Below are 13,827 nucleotides of genomic sequence, written 5' to 3' on the forward strand. Positions count from 1 at the left end.
TTGCTTCCCTCCCCCAGTCCCTTGCAATACATGAAGCTGTGCTGTGTGTTCTCCTGATAATTCCTCTCTTGAGCTCTTTTTAGAATTAGTTCAGCAAACACAGTCTCATCATTTTCCTTTGTTACACATGTTTTGACAAGCTTGACTTGTATGTCTTCTTCATCACATTTGGCTTTGAACAAATTTTTGGCTTTTACTAAATATTGAACCTGTCTTTAAAAGAGAATTTTTTTTTTCTGAACACACCTAGGGGTATTCATAGCCTTAAGCTCCCCAAAATGGGCGTCGTGTCTTTTGTTTTTGAAGTTCTGATAGAGTCGAGTACATTGCTAGGCTAGAATTCTTAAAAAGATTTCTAAAACTTTCAAGCACTTGGCAACATTGTAAGAATCACCCTACAGATTCTGAAAACCCCTGCTTTGAAAGAGATGCCATTCATTTGAATTCCAGAGTTACAATGTGTTTGCTTTAAAAAAAAATAGACATTTGTGATAACACCTTAAAAGATGTCACATAAGAGAAGGAACAAAGACTACAGTGTTAACTAGAAGTGTAACACTGATGTCCAGAGTCCCTGTGACCCTGAGGTAGGCTCACAGGAGTGATCTCCTGAAGAAGGCACCGCAATTTAAAATTATTTTGGGTCCTCTTATGGTTCCTGCTGAAATGCATAATGTAGGTTTATTTATTCTGTAAATGTTTTGTTGGTTTTCGTGCTATACCCACCACATAATGACAAGACGTTTTTTTCCTTTTGGGTGCATGTGAACAAAAACCAATGTCTTCTGTGCTACAGAGGAGATAGGAAGACTAGATGTGAAGAGGAATTTTCTAGGCGTGTATGTCAGTAAAGGGCCATGGCTATACACAGCGGAAAACCCTGCTCAGCTGGGTTAAACCTGAAATTAGCTGGATTTTCCTTCAAATCAAGATTATTTGTTAAAAATTATTTTACATTATGTTCACTTAATTTTTCACTTGAAACACATTGCTTTATTTTTGTTTAGAAATACAGTTTAATAAGATGGGCTGCCTACTCACCCCATTCCATCAGCATAAGGAGAGCTTTGTAGACATAAGAAGGCCTCTGTCTTCAGAAAATCAAAGGCACTGTTTATGAATCTTTGTAAAGAATGTGAAATACCAATGTGTTATTTTTCAAGATAGGCTAAATTCTGTATAAAAACTTTATGTGCTCCAAACCCAAGATGATCCTGGAAGAAGTAAAGCAAAAACTCAGAATTCAGGGCTTAATTTTGAGAACCCATGCTTAACTTTTAAATCACTGTGTCTTTACTCAAACTAAATTTTTATCTTATCTTTTGATATCACTTTACTTATCAGATAGAGCAAGTAACAGTGTTATCATTGTTTTTCCATCTCTGACACACAAAGAGACTTGGACAAGTCACTTATCTTCCCTGAGCCCCAGTTTCCTCCTCTGCAAAAGGAGGATGTAAATTCCTGGTTTCTGAGCTCTAAAATGCTTTCAATGAAGCTAAAATTATCTACATAGTTATATACGTAGCACTCACATACACTAGATATCCTTTGTGTACATATATATGGTTCACCTATATGCAGTTCACTGGTAAGGACGTTGTTGTGTAGGCTGTGGGAAGTTGCCCAAATGTCCTTTTTTTAAACTTTTTTTTTTTTTTAAGATTTTTATTTGTTTATTTTAGAGAGAGAGAGCAAGCAGGGGGGGAAGTAGAGAGGGATGGAGAGGGAGGGGGCAAGAATCTCAAGCAGACTGCATGCTGAGTGCAGAGCCGCACGTGGGGCTTGATCTCACGACCCTGAGATCATGACCTGAGCCGAAATCAAGTCAGATGCTTAACCGACTGAGCCATGCAGGTGCCCCCCAAATGCCCTTTGGGGCCACTGTACTTACTCCCTCAGTTACCAGACTGTTGACTGCTGATGGCGCACAGCTGAGTCCCTTCCCGGGTGTTACCTTGTGCTGATAGAAGCTGCTTACTCAAGGTTCTGCCCCCTCCATGGCAGCCCTCATCTAGTCACTGATTATCTTGATTGATTTAGGGACACAAAGGCCCAGCTGCCTTCCCCCAAATTGGGAACCATTCTAAAGGGCCATCTAAGCTCCAGCCCCCTCCAGTAGGATCTGCTGAGATCTTTGTTCTAGCTATATTGCAGTTTGAATTTTTTCTCTGCCTAGTCCCACTTCCCTCACCCCTGAGTACATTTGTTCCCAAGATCATTCCCCCAGTAAACCTCCTGCACACCAGTCTCCATCTCAGAGTCTGCTTCCCAGGGAAACTAATCTATAACAACATGCATTTCTAGAAATGGATTTATCCCTCTTTGATTTGGCTGCCATTTAAACAATGATATATCTAATGTCATGAAACAAAACAAACCTTGCTGATGACATTTTTAGCTTTATTAAGGAGTGTCCTAATAGATACGTGGATCTACCACCTACCCAGCCATACATCTGTACGTGGTACAACCATGACACTTAAGATAGTTCACATTTTGAAAATACTTTATTCCTTTATAAAAAATTTTTTAATCTTGAAGAGAAAGATAAGTGATTGAATTTGGTTTCTGCAGTTGAATACTTTAGAGTCTAATAATTGAAATGTTTGGATTAATAAGAATGTACTTTATGTGAAATCTACAAAATTTTGCAGACTTGAGGATTCAGATCTAGTCAACTCGGTGAATATATTTCAAGTTTATTACCAAAAAAAAAAAAAAAAAGAAAGAAAGAAAAAAGAGCTAACCCAACCCACTGTTTTCCATGGTTTCTATGGGTAATTAAGTTGTTAATTTGTATTGATACTCAGGATGTCAGGGTTGTATAAAGGGAAACATGTCCTCCATTATAGCTGATTGCTTTAATTACTATAAAAGCCTTGGTGATATATATTCACTTATTTTAAAGTTTTTCTGTTTTCTAAAATACTGTTTATTCTAATTGCACACAAAGCTTGTTTACTTTAGGGACCTTTCTATAACACTGATGCTTTTTATTCAAAGCCTGGTGGATCATGGACGTACCACCTGCCCCTGAACTATGGTTCTGGTATGAACTGTTAATTTGTTGTTCAGTGTTCCGGTTGCCTGTGTAAATTTCTTTTCCTGTTTAATTTCAAGGCTCTTTGTTACTCATATTTCTTTTCTCAGAAGAATTACCTTGTACATGCCCACTGTGTACCTCCGACAGAGGGAGCTGTGTCAGTACAACCGAAGGGATCCAACTCGCTAAAGAACTGGGAGCTACCTATCTTGAACTACACAGCCTTGATGACTTCTACATAGGAAAATATTTTGGAGGAGTGGTAAGTGGTAATCCCTGTTACATAAAGTCAAGTCATTTGTCAGGTTTGCTCTGTAGCTATTTTCTAGAACCTCAGTTAGAACTTTAGTTTTAAAAGCATGATTGGTTTTAACTTTGAGAAACAAACTGAGAGTAGAGTCAGGTTTTGTCAGAGTAAAATTATAATTTTATTTTTCTCTTCAAATGAAGCATTTTCTATTGTCTAATGGGATATTTTGGAATTTTCCATTTGGTGACACTGTTGTTTTTTATTGTACATTCCAAAAGCGTATTTACTTACACAAACTTGTGATGTCAATTTTATTCGTAATCTTTATATTGTTCAATGAGCCTTGCAACCTGAACCATTGGGCCCTGAAAGTTCTCCTTCATTCCTATCTACTACTTGAAAAGAAAGATTTTTCTTCCCCTATGTGTGCTTCGGCAAGATTTTGTATACTCCTAAATGATTCAGCTCAAAAATATCCATAGAAACTGCTTATACAAATAGCTTGTTGGGGCGCCTGGATGGTGCAGTTGGTTAAGTATCAGACTATTGATTTCTGCTCGGGTTATGATCTCAGGGTCATGAGATCAAGCCCTCAGAGTCCACGCCCGCTGAGGAGTCTGCTTCTGTCTTCTCCCTCTCCCTCTGCCCCTTTCCCTGCTTGCGTTCACATGCTCTCTCTGTCTCTCAAATAAATAAATCTTAAAAAAAATACATTTGGGATTTGCTCGCTCTGTAGCTATGGCATTTATTGGGCCCTATAGGCATTTTGAGACCCGTCTTGGCACATAGCACCTACCCTATACTGTTAGGACTGCATGGTGCTTGGAGAACACCATGGGGTTGTATCATGTAAGTATGAACTGACTTTGGAACTATCGTTTCAACCCTCTAAGAAGTGACTCCACTCAACAGACAAATTTGGTAAACATGGATAAGAGGTTTAAACCAAAGTAAACCCTGCATTAAGCAGGGGCACTTTGAACTTCTCCATTAGTTCCTTGGCTCTTTGTCAAGTACTCTTTCTAATATACCAGTATATTCATTATGTAGATTCATGTCAAAATGTTGAGGTCTCCACAGATGACTGTAGAAAATTTCATTTGTTCTGGACAGTTACCAAACTCCAAATAAGAACCAAAGATAAAATAAGCACCAAATATAAATGGGTCTGATTTCTATCATGTATAAGTGGCTATTATTTAGCCCACTAATGTGAAGAAACATTAATAAAAATATAGCATTAAGAAAGATATACTCACAAGATTGATATCCTAATGACTGTGAGAAACTTTTGTCTTTTTTTTTTTTTTACAGTGATAAATAAAAAGTAGAAAGGGGAGGAAGGTAGAGAGGACTGAAATCTAATTTTCCTGTCAAAGATACTATATTGTAGTGAATTAAAAAAAAAATCTTAATTTAGTCTAAGAATCTTGCATTTCCCTGAAATATTTAGGAAACTGGGGAAAAATGATAGTTCGGTTTCATTTGTTGGAGAGGAGGGGACTGATTCTCTTGGGGTATGGAGCTCTCCTTGTTCCCTGCTCCACTTCCTGAACCTGAAATCTCAGGGTCACTCTTCCGACCGACCTGCCAACTCCCACTTTTATCTGCTCACTTCTGCTTCCTCCTCCTTGTTTCTCTTTGTTCCTAACACCTGGTGTTGCAGTTAGGGTTGGACGCGTGATAAGGATTGAAGATGTGGTCAAGGTTGGAAGAAAGGGCAGTTTTTTTTTTTTTTTCCTTAAGGCTTGGTAAGAATATGGAAATAAGATCAGAATGATCCCTTTTGAGATTATTGAATAGTAAAGTACAGCTTCGGTCGTGAGTGTAAGAAATAGTGGCATTTGCAGGAATATAGGTGGAGATGATAATGTCAGAGTGAAAGGAGCATTTAAAATCTTGTGTTTAAGGGTCAGGGATGAAGACCTGGGCAAGAGGGGTGTGTGCCCTGTAGCTTTAGAGAGCCCCATCTGGCCCTCCTCCAGTTGCACCCCCATGGCACAAGTTGATGGAGCCAAGGGGGTGTGCCCACCTGGAGCTAGAAGCCCTTCTAGACGTGCACCATCCATTATGGTAGCCACTAGCCACAGGGGGCTATTTGTGTTTAAATTAACTAAAGAAAATTCAGTTCCTCAGATGCACTACCCACATCTCAGATGCTTAATAGCTACATGTGGCCTGTGGCTACTCTATTCAATAGCACAGATATTATAGAGCATTTCCATCAACACAGAACAGAGGGTGCTATTGTACAGTGCTCCAACCATGTTCCAAAACCCAGGACCCCAGAATTCTCTGACCAGTGGCACTCAGTCTGTTTCTCAGGCTTGTGCAGGCCTTTTTTCCTGCGTCAGTCCTCCTGAAGGTGGATTGCATTACTAGTGTGTGTGTCCCTAGGTCTGAAAGGTGGCCAAAGGATGACTACATGTGAGGAATGGGGGAGGGGAGAGTAGAGTTTCGATACGTAGGCATGGATGTCTACTTATACGCATAAAGTTCCTTGAGGCATGGGATGGAGCAGGGCATGAGAAGAGAAGGGGCAGTTTTGGGGCCCAGGAGTTAGGGGCCAGTTCTCCCTGTGCTACACGAAACTCTGAGAAGTCTGAGAATAAAATCCAAACCTGGCTGTCAAAGCAAGAGGATAGAATATCTTTTACATAATAGTTTGTTTTCTTGATTTACTTAGTTTAAATATTTGTGTATGTGGGGGACGCCTGGGTGGCTCAGTCGTTAAGCGTCTGCCTTCGGCTCAGGTCATGATCCCAGGGTCCTGGGATCGAGTCCCACATCGGGCTCCCCGCTCAGCGGGGAGTCTGCTTCTCCATCTCCCTCTGCTGCTCCCCCTGCTTGTGCTCGCTCTCTCTCTCTCCGACAAATAAATAAATAAAAATCTTTAAATATTTGTGTATGTGGTACAAGGTCTATTTGTTCTTTTGCCCCAAGCCTCACAGTGTAAGGCATAGGTCTGGTGCCGTGCAAGGATTTTTTTTATTTTATTTTATTTTTATTTTTATTTTTTTAAAAGATTTTATTTATTTACTTGAGAGAGAGAGAGAGAGATAGCAAAAGAGAGCATGGGGGGTGGGCAAGGAGAGGGAGAAGCAGGCTCCCCTCCCCTGAGCAGGGAGCCCAATGCAGGACTCCATCCCAGGAACCTGAGATCATGACCTGAGTCAAAGGCAGATGCTTAACCCACTGAGCCACCCAGGTGCCCCTTAGCTTTTAAAGTAATCTTTACACCTAACATGGGGCTCAAACTTACAACCCCAAGATCAAGAGTTGCTGTGCTCTACTGACTGAGCCAGCCAGGCACCCCAAGATTTTTAATTTATAACATAAAGGATGTATTTCAATGTAATTTATTCAAGCAAAAAATAGAGCACGTGTAAATATCCCTAGTTGATATGAGCATCTGTGACATAGAGCCAGATCTGTCCTGCCTTGAGTTTCTCTAGTATTAACTGCTGTGGTTGCCCACGAGATGGTTATTGACAGTCACACAGTCGTCCTGCTGGGCTATTATTCAAGAGAATAAACAGTTCCTTCTTGAATGGGTAGTTTATTTATGCTTAGACAGGCACAGTCTGTTCTACTTGATACATTTTTTTTGATACTTTTTTTTAAATAAAAAATTGTTTAAAGTGTTTGCTAAAGCTTACATGGAGATGGTAATGGCATTAAAAACATTTGGCAAATGTGATTTGGGGTACCAATAATCATGTCAGATACATAATTTTGTTGAAGCTTTAATCAAAATTTGATTCATGTTTTAGTTGGAGTATTTTATGATTCAAGCCTTAAATCAGAAGACAAGTGAAAAAATGAAGAAAAGGAAAATGAGCAACTCATTTCATGGGATTAGACCACCTCAGCTTGAACAACCAGGTGCATTTATTAACCAATGTTTAGACATTCAATTGATATTTATTATAGATCACTTCACAAGTCGTGGAGCAATTGTTCCCAAATTTGAGTATGTTGAGGACTCACCTGGCATTCTTTTTCAGTAAATCTGGGGTGGGGTGTGGCATCTGCTTTTAAAATAAGTTTCCAGGTGATTCTGAAGCAGGTGGTATTTGGACCCATTTTGAGGAATACTGTCTTAAACTTGAGTCTGTAGCTTCTTTAAAAAATAGTGTGTGTGGTGAAGAGCTATCCTAGATTAAAGTCTAAGAGAAATAACAACCAAGTGCAATACATGAACCTTGATTGGATACCAGTTCAATAAAAACATCTCAAAGACTTAGGGCAGTTGGGTAAAATTTTAATATGGACTGGAAATTAGATGACATGAAGGGATTGTTAATTTTTGTATGTATGGTAATGGTTCTGTGATTAATGGAAGAATGTCCTTATTTTTTGGAAATGAATATGACATTATTTAGACCTGAAGTATCTTGATGATTCCAAGTTACTTTTAAGTGGTTCAGCAGTGTGAGTGTGTGTGTAAGTGTGTATCTTGCTAGAGATAAGGCAAACATGACAAAATGTTAATTGCAGAATGCAGGTGAAGGATATGTGTGTGCTTATTGTATCATTCTTTCAACTTTTTCAAATGTTTGAAAATGTTCATAACACAAGGTTAGAGGAAAATAAAGTTAAAGATACATAAATACAATTTTTATCAAAGTTAACTTTTATCAAAAATTTTGAATAATTATATCACAGAAGTAGAGTAGTACACTATGCAGACCAATTTGTTATGGAAGTTGTTTTAAAATGTAGGTACTTGATAAGTAGTTGTTAAATAAATCAATATACATTAAAAATCCGGAAAACATAAATTAGTATGGGAAGTCAATTCCAGGTTTTTTTGTTTTTGTTTTTAAATGCAGATAGATCCTAAGTGATACACAGTTTGGCTTTGAACTTCCTGGTGTGCAAAGTAAGAGGGGTAACGTGGTCTGTTATGGAGCAAACCTGCTGCTTTAAATGCTTTCTGGATGAGAAGATGGGTGGGGAATAGCCAAATAAACAGTGGAGATAGATGATTTCTTGGTTCTTATTAATTCAAGAAGAGAAAACACAATTCCTCTGAGAAAGCAAAGCCGTTCATGGATTTAGCAGAAGGAGAAATTTCTCACGTGGGTCTCCGCCTGGGGTGCTCGGTGACCTAGCGGACAGGGCTTTCCAAAGGGTCCGGTCGGCAAATGCAGTCTCCGTTCTCACAGGTGGAACTTTGTGCCCCTCTGTGAGGTGTCACATTGAACATTGGTTCTGGTGCTCATTTGTTCTAAGGATAGATCCTGAGCTCCGGGACACGAGGCTTTCACATTGTCCGTAAACCATTCAGGGTCTGTGAGGTGCCTTAGGCAGTGGAGGGAAGGATGAGTGGGGTGTAGTTCAGGAAAAGCCTAGCCACCAAAGTTCCTTGTTTTTATCGGTTTTAGAGACTGGAGTTTTGCTTTAGAGTAAAGAAATTTCATTCCTAAAGAAGTTTGAATTCTACTGATTTAGAGGATTGTGTATCTTTCAAGCAGCCCTTTACTGATAACTTTCCTTGGCTCAGCTTGGGATGAATCTAGCCAGCAGATATTTTACAGCTAGGGTCTATGATGAGGGCCTAGAGTGTGATCCTCTGTGGGGATATTCTGAATCGACTGAGGACTAATTTACCTTTGTTAGTGATCAAACTAGGAAATTGAAGGTTACATCCTTTTTTTTGGAAATTAAGGACTCTAACCAACACTCTACCTGACGTGTGCCGAGGGGGAAAGGCTGGTTCTTGTTTTACTAGGAGGAAAAAAAATATTAATTTTAGGATCAAAATAAAATGATCAAGATGGTTTCAAACAATGGAGTCCCAAGACTCTGAGCCCTGGCTTTGAGGGGTTACATTTTTAACAATTTAATTTTAAAAAACCCCCCCCCCCCCCATTTCCAAACCCAGGAGGAAAATGACTTCAAATGTGAGGTTAGGTTCTTCAGAACTTGTTCAGTAATTTGTTTGCATTTTTTATCAGGTGAAAGTAAGGAATGATAACTACCAACATACTGAAATGTAGTATTTGGAGAGATATTTTATTTGGGGACACACAAATAGTGAGAAGTACTATTTTATTGCTGTTAATGGCATTAGTACAATTTTCATTTGCACTTAAAAAATACTGTGTATTTCTGTGACTGTTATCTCAGGATAATTAATTTATGTGTGTTTATAATTAGATTAAGTTACACAAAATTGCTGTTTTCGTAGGGTCACAAATGGCCAAATGTTGGCAATTTCATGTGGCTCAACTTAATAATATTAAGAAAATATTCTTTTGTTGTGTTTAAAAGAAACCGGAAATGATTGGGTCTATAGACCTAAAGAAAAATTTGTCACTTTTATTTTCTTCTTTAAAACAGAAAAAATGCCTGTCTTAAAGGCTGAAGCATCGCATTATAACTCTGATTTGAATAATTTGTTGTTCTGCTGCCAGTGTGTGGATGTGGTATTTTACAACCCAGATTTGAAGGAAGTTGCCGAGGCCCACAAGATTGTCCTGTGTGCCGTAAGCCACGTTTTCATGCTACTTTTCAATGTGAAGAGTCCCGCTGACATTCAGGATTCCAGTATCATTCGAACTACCCAAGACCTCTTCACTATCAGCAGAGACACTGCATTTCCCGGTGCTCGCCAGGATTCTCCCGGCAACCCGCCCTTACGCGTCGTTGTCAAAGACGCCCTCTTCTGCTCTTGTTTGCCGGACATTCTGCGCTTCATTTATTCAGGTATCTTGTTAAATGGTTCTGGTACATTCTCTTAATTAAGCTTTTGAAAGGAACTACGCCTGTGGTCCTCAGGTGTATTGTCTAGTTTCACGTTTATTTTCTTTCTACCACCCGAGGTAAGGATTATACATGAAATAGTCTTTACTTTATATATAGGAATTGGTCCAAGCTTTCATTTTCCTTATAAGTTTACTTGCCTTGGTTTTAAATCTACTTGTGAAAATAATAATTTCTTTTCCTACTGAGCAGATATTAGTTAGTATTTTATTTAAACAAAAATATCCAAAATGTGAAAATACGAGACTTTGTCCAGTCTAACTCTAAAGAAACAAAATTTTCAAAGTGTGAATGAAAATAAGTATCTGCATCTTTTTTAAAAAGATTTATTTATTTGAGAGAAGGAGAGTGAGAGAGAGCATGAGCACGTGCTAGAGAGAGCGTGAGTGGAGGGAGGGGCAGAGGGAGAGAGGAAGCTGACTGCCAGATGAGCAGGGAGCCCAATGTGGGGCTCCGTCTCAGGACTCTGAGATCATGACCCAGAGATCATGACCTGAGCCGAAACCAAGAATCAGATGCTTATCCGACTGAGCCACCTAGGTGCCCCAGTATCTGCATCTTAAAAGATGGCCATTTATTCACTTTTCTGTTTTACTCTTAGATTTTGGAGGGATTTGAGAGAAATTAGCAGGGTCCTTGCATTCAGTTTAGGAACTGGAAAGAGTATCTGAAGTTAGTTTAGACTGAGATCTGTTTAATTAATTTTTTTAAGACTGATTTAATTAATTTTTGACTTTAATTTTTTTAAGATTTTATTTTTAAGTAATCTCTACACTCAGTGTGGGGCTTGAACCCACAACCCCAAGATCAAGAGTCACACACTGAACTAACTGAGTCAGCCAGGTACCCTGACTTTGACTATTTTAGATTTTACTTTTTTTTCTTACTGCACACTTATCTTTTTAAGATAGAGCTTATCGGGTGCCTGGGTGATTCAGTTGGTTAAGCATCTGCCTTCGGCTCAGGTCATGATCCCAGAGTTCTGTGATCGAACCCCGCATCAGGCTCCTTGCTCAGCGAGAAGCCTGCTTCTCCCTCTCCCTCTGCCCCTGCTTGTGTGCTCTCTCTCTCTCGCTCACTCTCTCAAATAAAGTCTTTTTTAAAAAAGAAAGAGCTTATCAATTATTTTTCTTCTTGTCCTTTTAAGTGATTGTAGCTACTATATTTTAAAAAATAGAAGTTTTATCTGAGTCCTTTTAGCTAATGCATTGAGGGTGTCAAATCTAAGTGTCCCATATAAGAATGGAAAAGAATTGATGTAAAATGATTTTTAAAGTAAGCATCTAAGTAAAAATTTTCTGAGAACTTCTCTCTTCTTTAATTTTTCACCTGGAATCATGTTCTGATGAAATACTAAGTTAAGGTCACTCCTCTGGAATGTGGCTGTTTTTAGACTTCAAAATGGGGGACAGATAAGTTTATAAAGGTTTGCAAATAAATAAAGTGCTGTTTCATATTTGTAAGAAACTTTGGATACTCTTCAGTTGAAATAATTGATATTAATATAAGATTTTACTTTTTTCATTTGGGCTGTGGTTATATAATTTTACTATAAGTTAAAATAAAAATTAATGGTTTTGAAAAGTGCAGTTGCAGTATGAAGATTTAAGTGGATTAAAATGTATATATATGGGGGCACCTGGCTGGCTCAGTCAGTAGAGCATGTGCCTCTTGATCTCAGGGTCATGAATTCAAGCCCCACGTTGGGCGTAGAAATTACTTTTAAAAAAACTTCAAAAAATCTCTATATATGTACATACATATACCTACATAGGAGTAGAATGGTAGTGGTGGGTCTTAAACCCATTATTCAGTGAATATTGGCTTGGAAAAGGCATAAATAACCACTCCTACAGAGCACACCAACACAGCGCCTTCAACATGGCAGGTTTTATGTCGGTTGAATTAATGAGTAGACTCTAGTAGCTGTGAATCATCATATGAATAAAGCAGACTAGTTAAACACTTCATTTACTAATAGATTTTCATGTTTAAACTTTGAGTCTCACAGTTTAGAATTTAAGGCTAATTCTGAAAAACAAAAATGTTTACATGTTAAATGAAAAAAAGTCTTTAGTGATGTTTAGAGAACTGTGAAGGAAGTGTTTGGCTTTTCTTTTCAGAGATGTTACTGTTGAAATTGAGTTGTTCAGCAAGTTTACTACAATATCTATTGAATACTTTCGAAGGCACATGAGCGCTTTGAAGTCAGTTACATCCTCTTTAATAAGGTAGCAATAAAAGAGCTAGTTGTATCTCCAGTGACAGAACCTACTTGTCTTTCTTGTAGGGAATGATTTTTTTAAATTGCAAAATTAATACATGCAGATGAAAGCAAAGGGGAAAGAAAAAAAGTTTTCCTCAGTCCCCTTATGTGTTAACTCTAATGCTATTTGAAAGAAGTTAATTTATTGGGAAACATACATTAAGGAAAATGTATCTATAGTAAGCGCTGTTTTCCTCAGGCTGGAGCACAGAGTGGGAGGTGAAGGCTTGCAGGAGATGAGGCTGGCAGGCCAGATGGAAGCTGTTCATTGAAGCTGTTCTGGAATGTTAAGCATGATCAGACTGGGCTTTGGCATGCTCATCTCTGGTGATAGTAGGGGGATGGAATAGAGCAGGCAAAATAGGAGTTTAATAAGGAAGCTCCATTACTCTGGAGATCAACCTCAGGAAGGCCATTATTCTGACAACAGGTGGTTGGTGCTACAGCTTGTCCATCATTTGGACCAGGGCTTTTCAAACTTAATGTGCATGCGAGTCAACTGGGGATCTTGTTCATGTGCAGATTTTTTTTTTAAAGATTTTATTTATTTATTTGAGAGAGAGGGAGGGAGAAGGAGCATGAGAAGGGGGAGGGGCAGGGGGAGAAGCAGGCTCCCTGCTGAGCAGGGAACCCAGTGCCAGGCTCCATCCCAGGCCCCTAGGGTCATGACCTGAGCCGAAGGCAGACGCTTAACTGACTGAGCCACCCAGGTGCCCCTCATGTGCAGATTCTGATTCAGTAGGCCCCCGGCGGGGGGCGGGGGAGGATGAGGCATGAGATTCTGCATTTCATGCAGTCTCCCAGGTAATGCTGGTACTCTAGACTACATGCATCACCTGCTCTGGGAAGAACCACGCACCGGCCACAGACGGGGGCGATAAGAGCCTGGCATTCAGTCCGGAGGCCCAGGGGAGGGACCCGGCCTATCAGTCTCAGGGCACAGAGTCAAAATGGGGTCAGCTGCAAGTCTGACTGATGTGAGCTCTTCGGAGCTGGAGCTGGAGCTGGAGCTGTCGCTGCCCTGTGGTAGCCGCTGCCCAAGGGTGGGGCGAGTGGCTGCTTTGTGGCCGGGTGGAAACTAAGTGAGCCCGGGAAGAGCAGTTAGAGGCAGAGGAACATCATAGCATGGAGAGCTTGCTACAAGCCCTTGACCAGTTCAGAGCACAGGCTTCCTAACCTGACACTGAGCTGTTGCATTTCTGCTCTGTTCATTCTCTCCTTGTATGTCAAGACCCAGAGAAGAGGTGGTGTCAGGTAAGAGCTGGGCCACAGGCCATTGACCTGGGGCTGCAGGGAGATCCCGATGCTTTGAGGAAAAGGAAAAATAAATGCTTTAGCAGGTACCTATTACTTATTCTGTATTTATAGAGTATAACCTCAGACTCAAACAAAAGTTACATTGTGTTTAGTTATTCTTTTTTTTTTAAGGTTTCTATTTATTTATTTGATAGAGAGACACAAGGAGAGAGGGAACACAAGCAGGGGGAGTGGGAG

The 13,827-nt window shown here is 39.6% G+C and overlaps 1 protein-coding gene across 1 annotated transcript in view; it reads left to right on the forward strand.

Annotated features, from left to right (window-relative positions):
• RHOBTB3 (Rho related BTB domain containing 3) overlaps positions 1-13,827 on the forward strand; it is a 55,112-nt gene that overhangs the window by 12,144 nt on the left and 29,141 nt on the right. The window contains exons 4-6 of the mRNA XM_021699232.2: positions 3,154-3,308; positions 7,070-7,181; positions 9,645-10,010. Coding sequence (XP_021554907.1) covers positions 3,154-3,308; positions 7,070-7,181; positions 9,645-10,010 — 633 coding nt within the window. The remainder of the gene's footprint in view (positions 1-3,153; positions 3,309-7,069; positions 7,182-9,644; positions 10,011-13,827) is intronic.

This window comes from Neomonachus schauinslandi, chromosome 7 (assembly GCF_002201575.2).
Source record: "Neomonachus schauinslandi chromosome 7, ASM220157v2, whole genome shotgun sequence".
NCBI classification, from domain to species: domain Eukaryota; kingdom Metazoa; phylum Chordata; class Mammalia; order Carnivora; family Phocidae; genus Neomonachus; species Neomonachus schauinslandi.